Consider the following 9,371-nt stretch of genomic DNA (forward strand, 5'->3'; position numbering starts at 1 on the left):
TATCACCTCACAGGCAACAGGGAGAAATCTTACAAAGAAAATCCTAAAAATGCTTATTTTAATATTTATAATTAATTGAGCTACCATATAATTCAGAATTTGTGTGGTTGAAGTTAAAATAACATGAAATTCCAAAACAAAAAATATCCTGCGTAATGGACATTTCAAGAATGTAATTCCGAATTTCAATAACTATTGCATTTAGAACAGGGTTTGTCATAATTTCATAGATTTTGAATTAAATTCCTCAAGAAAAACTTTGTTTAAAAGAGGCTTTTCGTGACCTGATACTCAGAACGATGCATTCTTTCAGCAAAGAAATTGACTAGCAACTTTTTTGTAACTTTTAATGTAATTATTAGTAAATTTAATGTACACAGAGTTCCTGAACATGAAAGACAAGAATTTATGCGTTTATTGTTATTTTTTATGACAATCAAATTTTTAATTAATAACATATTTAGCCTAAAAAGACTATTAAAATGCATTTCTAATTTTTTCTTCTGAATATCATTTTGAAGCTAAATTAAGTTTGTCAAAATGTTTTTCCAGTCCTGCCCAGCATTTGTAATAATTGTGATCGACATAGTGGTTTGTCCAGTTGAAAGTCTTTAAATGCAGAGAAGTTTCAAACATAAATGCCTGAAAAATTAAAATGAGTGAATTTAGCATGTATTAGAAAGTTACCATTACCACAATTACCATAGTTCCATCTGCAACTCTTGATGGTTTAAGTTCAGCGTTAGAAGCTCCTTCAAAGCAGGCAAGATCTGGTCCATGAGCTGACATGATGGGGTGAAGGGATGCACCACCAGGTGCAAAACCATCTTCTTTAGCCTCATAAGATCCTTTGATGAGACCCATGTATTCACTCATGCAATTTCCTGAAATGCAATACAATAATTTATTTATGACATAATGATAATATATTATTAAATAACTCACTGTGATAATATGGAGGTCTGAATGTATGTTCTGCAACGGACCATCTTGGTGGGAAAATAACAAAATCGGCTATAGCTGTTCCTGGTTTGTTTGATGGGCAGGTTAAAACTGTGAAAATCGACGGGTCCTAAAATAAGAAGAAAATTTAAGTGGAAAGGAAAAAAAATGATAGAGGCTCGTAGAACATTGCATTTACACAGTGATCATAAGAAACTGTATTGATGGTCATGAAATTGTCAAGATTATATTTGTAAGGGCAATAATTCCCATGCCAAGCCACCACGTTGAACGGTGAATGATTCTGTTTGACACTCCACCATTTTGAACAGAATTTTCCACATATTTTGTATTCTGCAGTGACATCCTCATACCATGCTGTTGGAGTTAAGAAATCTCTTGGGTTTGCCAGACCATTAGCACCTGGAATGGTCAGTTAGATATTTTAATTTTAATTTTAAAGACTGTAATTTAAATACCTATAGGTCCAAGTTGAGGCAGTTGGAAGTGTGATCCATAAACTTCTAACACGTAACCCCTGCTTGGTTCATTAACTGCTATGCTGAATTTTATACCTTGCTAAATAAAAAATGAAAATAGTTAAAGATCATGAAATATTTAGACTGAGCCAATAAATAAACAAATCATAGTGTAATAAAAATCTGTACAAATTTTAAATCATTTTTAGAAATTAGTTAATTATTAAATTCAAAGACACTAAAAATTTCAATGTGACATAAAGGATTATTTTGATTAAATAGGCAACAATACCTGAATTACACAAATTTCTCCTGGATTCACTGTCATTTTTCCAAATTCAGTAGTAACATTCAGAACACCTAGTTGTGGGACTAGATAAACAAATTTTTTGTAAAATTACTGATGATAGATTGTTATTGGCAAAAGGATTCTTCTTGACATGAATTTTAAGAAAGTTTCACCTAATAGAAAATCTCCATCTGCATTATAGACAGCTTTGTTCTGCATTGACACATTGCAGCTATAGACATAGATGCAGAGGCCTGATCTGCTCGTAGAATTGCCTCCTTCGGCAACGGGGAAAAGACCGTCTTTCCAGTCGACTTGCTTCGAGGAAGGAGGTAGCGGAAAAGGTGCCCATCTCGTCTAAAATATCATCTATCTCATTTTTGTGTACAAAAACAAAAAATTTGTAGAAATAGAATAAAATCTTGAACTTAATTACCTGGTTTGGACTTGGTGTATCCAACTCTAATTCTTCGTTTACGTGATTACCAAAGTTTTTGGGGCTAAAGGCATAATTTTCTCTGGTATAAGGGAGATGAAGAACGGATGGTTTGATCCTATAAAGCCAAGACCTTTCATTGTGCTCTCTTGGTGCTGTAATTTTTTTTTTTTTTTGTAAGGGTTAACTGTTTTTAATTAACATTAAAAATTTGAACAATTTGCAGTTTGATGCAATAATTTTTTGAAATGCAACCAGTAAAATATAATAAAACTGGTCGGATCAGGAAAATGATCAGTGTTTAAAATGCAGTTTAAATGGCTAAAATATGAAATAAAATGTAAAACCTGTAAATCTAAACATTAAAATAACACACAAGATTTTTCATTATTGTTACGATTTGTTAATATTAATTAAGAATAATTAAGTTGGCTTTGGAATTAAGATGGCTTTACACCAGCTGGACATTTGGCAGATTTGAGTGTTAGCCGGAGTTCCATAGCATAAGATTGGTGAGATTATTGTGTTATAAATAGAGACTGGATTTTTATGCAGTTGCATATTTTGTTTGCTGTCACATACGACTGAGGAAATCAATTATCTATCCTAATCATGTATCTAGGAAGCCGTAGGTTAAATTTTATAGAGCATATTTTTGCATATTTGAAGAATATTGCATAAAATTGCTTATTTGAACAATATCGCATGTTTGAAGGAATTTTTAACATTAAATCGCATTTGTCGTTCAAATTATTTAAAATATTATATTCACATGCAGCCAACTCTTCCGCCCAGGTGGGTGGCCAGTAGGCACAAGTGCTGCTCACGTTCTCATCCCCACTGGTTGACTCAACTCAAAAGATACTGCTCAGCATTTGTCATTCACACCAGCCGCCTAGTTCACCATGGAAAGCATTGCAATTGCAAGTTCAAAGTGGAGCAGTTCATTGAAGATATTCGTATTAGACGTGATATAGGACTTGAGGTGTGAGAAGTAGAAATTAAAAGAAGCGAAGCTTGGAGGGAAGTAGCACAACAGTATTTGAGAGAAAGCGCCCATTTCCCAATTTTATAACAACCGATAAACCCTCACTTTTCTTTACTGGGTTTTCTCCTTTTTTGCGTTTCTTTTTGCAGAAGAGCAAGCACAAGAAGTGCTTCCTCGGGTTCTAACATTGTACTGACCTCTCGTTGGGAAGATAGGTAGATTCCACAAGTTGCCTGGTGTGAAACCAGCAAAGAAAGAGTCTTCATATGGCAGTAAACTAGTTGAAAGTGAACTGGGCAAATTAGGTGAATCAACCAAACCACCTCATCTGAAAGAGGCCAAAGTGACCATAGGCACAATTTCACGGAAGACAATTTAGAGAACTTCTTTATTAGCATTTATTACACTCCATTAGAATAAAATATATAATTTAATTAATTAAGTGAGAAAATATTTTTGTTAAATGTAAACTATATATTATATATACACACATGTGAATTTTAATTATTTTTAGTTTTAAAGAGTTTTAATAACTATTTCGTTTAATTATCTATATTTCTGTTTAAAGTTACTATGAAAGTAAAAAAACTGGTTTACTGTATATCATTGCATATTTTAACGTATTAATACTGCATATTATTACATATTTCAGGGCTTTCAACTGCATATTTTGGCAATTTTTACTGCACAAAAATCCGGTCTCTAGTTATAAATATTTATTTATTTTTTTTTGTATCAAAGTTTTGCCAATATATTCGTGGGGGGTTCTATTCAGTAAATACATTTGTTAGTGTTAATTGTGTTTTTATTTATTTCATTACGGATATGTTATAAACCCCATTCAATATGTCTCAGTCTTATTTTAATTATGACTAAATCTATCCGTAATATTATAAAAACGTGTAGGGCGTAGTTTATGTGAAAAGAATGGGCGATTGGGAAAGTTTGGTCGGACCATTTGCAAATTGATGGTCATTCGCCCGTATTTCGCCATGTTCAGTGAAGATCATTTATGACAGAGGATAAAAAATTTCCGGCAACGCTAAAAGTTTAGCTGCTGTTTTACAAACTTTCATATGCACAAGACGAATTCCAAACATCTAAGGGCAATAATTCCCATTCCATTGTGCATATCCATTTGTCTATCTAATCATATAATTATTATTCACGTATTGGGTTGTCCGGAAAATAATGCAGGTTTTCGTGTTTTCTTTCAATTACCCTTCTATAGAATAAACTGTTAATATTTGATGGATTATCCTTCTGTACGAATGTCAAAACTTTTAAATTCTCTTCCAAACAAAAATGTTTGTTTATTTCAGTAGCATTTCATTACTTGGGGATAATTCAGTCTTTAATAAGACGTCAACGAGTGATTTTCGCGTAATTTTCGAAATTTTCGTAATTTCTTTTTACTAGTTTAAACTCGGTCGAAACGGTGACCAAACAGCCAGAAACATTGAAGTCTGTGGCGATGGTGAGTGAGTGAGAGCGCTGTTCAGAGATGGTTTAAAAAATTTCGACGGGAGACTTCAGCCTTGAAGAGAAAAAAGGTCGTGGAAGGATTTCTTCCCCAGATGATGATATTCTGCAAGCTTTGGCCGAAGAAACTCTCAGAACTGTTCGAGTACTTACAGAGTATCTTCCAGTTAGCAAATCGACCGTCGCTGCCCCCTAAGGCAATTGGAAAGGCGAAAAAGCTCGAAAGTTGGGTCCTCACGCCTTTAACGACCGCCAAAAAAAATCATCGTTATGAAGTCTGCGCAACATTTCTTTCCTTGATGATTCTCTACGATAACAGCAGACGTTCTGGACAGGGGCTCGACACAAGCAACACCAAAGCCCCCAACCCATAAAAAAAAGCGATGGTGACTCATTGGTGGGCTGATTTACTACAGCTTCTCGAATCCTGGCAAAACAATCAATGCCGAAATGTATGCTTTCAAATTGAAACAATGCACCAGAAATTGGCATTATTGAAACCATCTTTGGTCAATCGGAAAAGGCAGATTCGGTTACACATCAACGCTCGACCCCATGTCTCACATGTGACAATACGAAAACTATTGGATCTGGGTTATGACTTTATGAGGTTCTGCCTCATCATCACTATTCTCCAAACTTCTCGCCTACTGACTACCATTTTTTTACTACCTAAACAACGTTTTACAAAAATAAAAATTTTATTGATCAAAAGTCGCTAGAAAATGAGTTTATAAAAGTTTTTAATAATAAGGACTCAAAATTCTATTCAGACAGTGTACGTAAGTTGCCATCACGTTGGGAGAAGAGTATTGAGGGTGATGGATGGTATTTTAATAAAGAAAAAATGTTTAAAATAATTTAATTGTTTTTATTTTATAACCGTAAATCGGCACTATTTTCCGAACAACCTAATCTATCTACCTTGATTAACAATTGTTTAGAAATCGTGAGATGCGGTTTGGTGTGATATAGGTTTCAAAAAAATATTTTTTTTATCGTGCCACGTTCGACCTTTATTGAGATCATCTTCAGACTCAATATGTTTTCTGCGTAATTGTGCCATTCTTGCGTGTCGTGTTGAGAGTGCCAGTCTGGCAGATCGAAACGTTGGCACGATAAAAAAAAATGTTTTTCTGAAACCCACATCACACCAGACCGCATCTCACGATTTCTAAATAAATATCGACAAACGGTCACTAATCACCACACACTTGATTAATGATTTCATTTATACCTTATGATCACTCATCTATGATCTATACTGCTTATTGCTTTATTATCTATCTACACGGTGGCCGAGTGGTTAGAGAGTCCGTCCCGTGTTTAATAGCGGTTCTGGGTTCGAATCTCAGCATAGCCCATGGAATTTTAATTGTCAATAATTTGGAAAAAGTATAGTATAGCGGTTTTGACTCTTCGTCCCACCCACCCAACGGGTAGTAATTAAGCCGTCCTGTACGACAGGCATCACTTTACTTTTATTAATAATAAACGGTGAATAAAGTATTCCAAGAAGTAAACAAAATTTACAGTGAAAAAAAGTCATATTTCAAGATGATTTAGGTTTACTAGCATAATAAAATTGCAGACAAATGTAGCAAAATTGGTGATGAATAGAAATAATAGAAAAATGCAGAACGCAAGCTAGAATACATCAATAAAAACGAGATCTAATGAAGTGTATCTACCACTTTTTTACTCACGAATAATCTGGATCTCGGATGAAAAAACAAATTCAATTTATTCTCAATTTAATTGTTATCTGCTAAGCTTTCGACCTATTTTAAGGTCATCACGATGGCAAAACAATTTGTGACAACAGTTCTTGGCAATGATGTGACTGGGTAGGGCGTCAAAGAAATTTGAAACCGTCTATTAAAAACATAATTATGTCAATTTGTAGACATCTTTAAGATTGTTTTAACCTGAATAGTCGAAAGCTTGGCAGATAACAATTGAATTTGTTTTTTTCATCCATAACATACCGAGATACAGATTATTCGTGACTAAAAACAAGAGTTAAAAATAAACTAGGCTATACTTCATCAGATTGTGAAATTTTTTAAAAATTAACACTAGTTTTTTTACATCTAAATATGTTATTTTGACAATCCTTTATAAGCCAAAATTATAAAATAAAAAACCACGAACTTGTATTAATTTCATTGGTTCAACCATTTAAGGAACGAAACCAAAGAAAAACGGAAAAACACGCAAAATTCAGTCTTGACAAGTAAATAATATTTTTGAAACAGATATAAAAAAAATAATAAAAAATAAAGTTTTTGGCTTAGGAGGGGCTGAATTGGCAACTGCCCAAAGATTTTTGTTCGAATACGTCAGGAATCCGGTTTACTGAGGAATAAAGTTAAACCTGAATAAATTATCTTTTACGAAAATCCTTAACTACTGGCACGGCTCTCAAAATTTAAAATTGAGTAAAATCGAACCTGTGAATGCAGCGCCGGATAGCTGTTCAGCGTACAGACCGTAAGGGCACTTCTGAGGGTTGTTCTGCCCTTGAGGCAGGGCACCTGGGCATCTGGGATCCTCCGAGCTAAACTCATTCCCAAACCCTGACATATACTATAAAACCAAATTGACCAAATTAAAAATAATATTTGTAACTGAAAAAAAAGTTAGTGATCTAAAAAAAACTAATATATAATGAATGTTATAAATACGAGATAAGAGATAACTTCTCTTATCTTAAATTTTAGAATATATACGCACAGTAAAAGATAATACATAAGCGTGTAGGATGGATAGATAATACGAACCTTCAATTCATTGGACATTTCGTGAACCGTTTCCTGGACGAGCACAATCCTCGGAATGATCTCCTGATTCTTGACGCCGTTGCTAGTTATACAAAAGTGGTGGAACTGGTACTGGACGGGCCTCTAACCTTCACAGGGCTTGCATTTAAATCGACATTGGTCTCGAGAGGGTTGTTATGTAACAGAAAAATGCAATAAACAACTTTTTTAATCTATTTTTCATTCGAGAACTCCGATTCCTTACATAAAGTCTCTTCCCTGGAGTTTCTATGTAATGGATTTTTTACATGCCAGTAGCATTTTACTATAATCATGAGAATAACTTTTCTAGGGTCTATATTGAATTCCTGACAGTCCTTTTCTATCTCATCATCGTTTGGTGAAAAGTTTGGAAAAACATTGTTTCAAGGATTAGTTGCAAAATATGTTATACAAGGTGTCCTATTCCCGTCACAAACTTTGCCAGTGAATTTCACACCTCTAGAGTGATCAAAAAGTTCGTACGAATTATGGTCTGATTCTCAACCCTTTCGCAGATATTCAACATTTTACTTTTTTCAACTGTCTACAGTTTTCTTCATAAATCTACTCGTAGCTCCTGAATTATTCATTTTTGGAGATATAAAAAACAACAACATTGAAAAGAGCATTAAATTTCCTTTAAGACACCCTTCTAGAACCTTCAATTTAAAGTTTTGCTATTAAAACAAACACTAAATCTTTCAAAAACTGCTAAATTTAAAATAAACTGCCCCACAAAAAATGTGGCCCAATTTTAATTGTGATATTGTTTTTATATACTTGCCTTTTCAGTAATGTTAACACCGATATATTTTATAATTCAGGTATTTATTAAAAAATTTCGTTAATGGGAAACAAATATATCTTTCAAAAACGAAAAAATTAATTAAAAAAAGAAAAAAATCACTTTTGTATATGAACATAAAACATTATAAAACAAACTTAACAATCTTTAATAGGGTGTTTTGCCTCCTTTTGCTTTTATTACACACAATAAACCTTTCAGCATGCTCATAATTAAGCATTTAACTTCAGGAGGAATTTCATCCCAAATCTCAACTAACGTAACTTTCAGCTCAACTAAGGTTGTTGGAGGGTTATTTCTTCATTTTACTCCATGTCCGAGCTCGTCCCAAAAGTACTCAATGGAGTTCAAATCAGGACTACGGGCAGGGCGTCAACAGTTGGTCTTGCATTATCTTGCGTGAACAAAAATCGCTCGCCAATAAACGGAGCAAAGACACTACATATTCCTCAAGAATTTCTGTCACGTAGATTTATGCATTAAGTGACGTTCTATTACTTCCAAAGAAATTCCACTCAACACCCCATAATTGAACCACCTCCGAACAACCCTCTTCCGGCAATGCATTGGCTGTAGAGATGTACAGTTGCCCGATAAACTCGAAGACGTCCATCTGGTAAATGGAGAGAAAACAGGGTATCGTCTGAAAACATAACATTCCTTAATTATTGTTTCTACCCCCGACGATGAACACTGGTAAGCGCTGGACCCGTTGCTGACCTTATATGGATATAGACTCACTTCTGCTAGTTTCCTTCTTATTATTTCCACACTAAACAGACATATCTAGCATATCTGAAAGTCTTTGAGACGTTTCAGAAGCAGTGGAACGTTATGTGAAATCTGATAAATAGGTCGTCAGTTGGTCCCCTCACTCTTAGGCATCCCGATCCGGTCTCCGAGTTCACCTTGCAGTCTCCTTGTACCGCTGAATGACCGACAACTGTCGTTTTAAGCAAATCTAAAACTCTCGCAGTGTAACGCTGATTTCTTCCATCCTTAACGAGTGAGTGTAATGGCATAGGCAACTTGCCCGCTGATCATGGGCATTTTCGTAATCGTTTTGTTTTATGCCACCAACAAAAAAGTGGATAAAGGCATTTTTAAAGGATTAACTGCCCTTGTTGATAATTTACATTGTGGAGA

The 9,371-nt window shown here is 34.4% G+C and overlaps 1 protein-coding gene across 1 annotated transcript; it reads right to left on the minus strand.

Annotated features, from left to right (window-relative positions):
* Window positions 1–382: 382 nt before the first annotated feature.
* On the minus strand, window positions 383–7,510 carry LOC106662155 (homogentisate 1,2-dioxygenase). Its single transcript, XM_014385995.1, has 10 exons — window positions 7,400–7,510; window positions 7,070–7,205; window positions 2,147–2,301; window positions 1,884–2,067; window positions 1,714–1,793; window positions 1,422–1,521; window positions 1,142–1,365; window positions 946–1,072; window positions 703–884; window positions 383–642 (listed from the first exon to the last, which is right to left on the minus strand). Exons 1-10 carry the CDS (start codon window positions 7,415–7,417, stop codon window positions 511–513), a joined length of 1,338 nt encoding a protein of 445 aa, XP_014241481.1. The 5' UTR covers window positions 7,418–7,510; the 3' UTR covers window positions 383–510.
* Between the last annotated feature and the right edge of the window lie 1,861 nt (window positions 7,511–9,371).

The sequence above is a fragment of the Cimex lectularius genome, unplaced genomic scaffold (genome assembly GCF_000648675.2).
Source record: "Cimex lectularius strain Harlan isolate CLEC.00 unplaced genomic scaffold, Clec_2.1 scaffold19, whole genome shotgun sequence".
Taxonomy (NCBI): Eukaryota; Metazoa; Arthropoda; class Insecta; order Hemiptera; family Cimicidae; genus Cimex; species Cimex lectularius.

Coding starts and splice junctions, on each gene's coding strand:
- LOC106662155 (XM_014385995.1), bottom strand. Junction 2,302..7,069: donor ATCCGGCGCTGCATTCACAG/GTTCGATTTTAC, acceptor AAAAAATTACAG/CACCAAGAGAGCACAATGAA. Junction 1,366..1,421: donor GCCTCAACTTGGACCTATAG/GTATTTAAATTA, acceptor TGACCATTCCAG/GTGCTAATGGTCTGGCAAAC.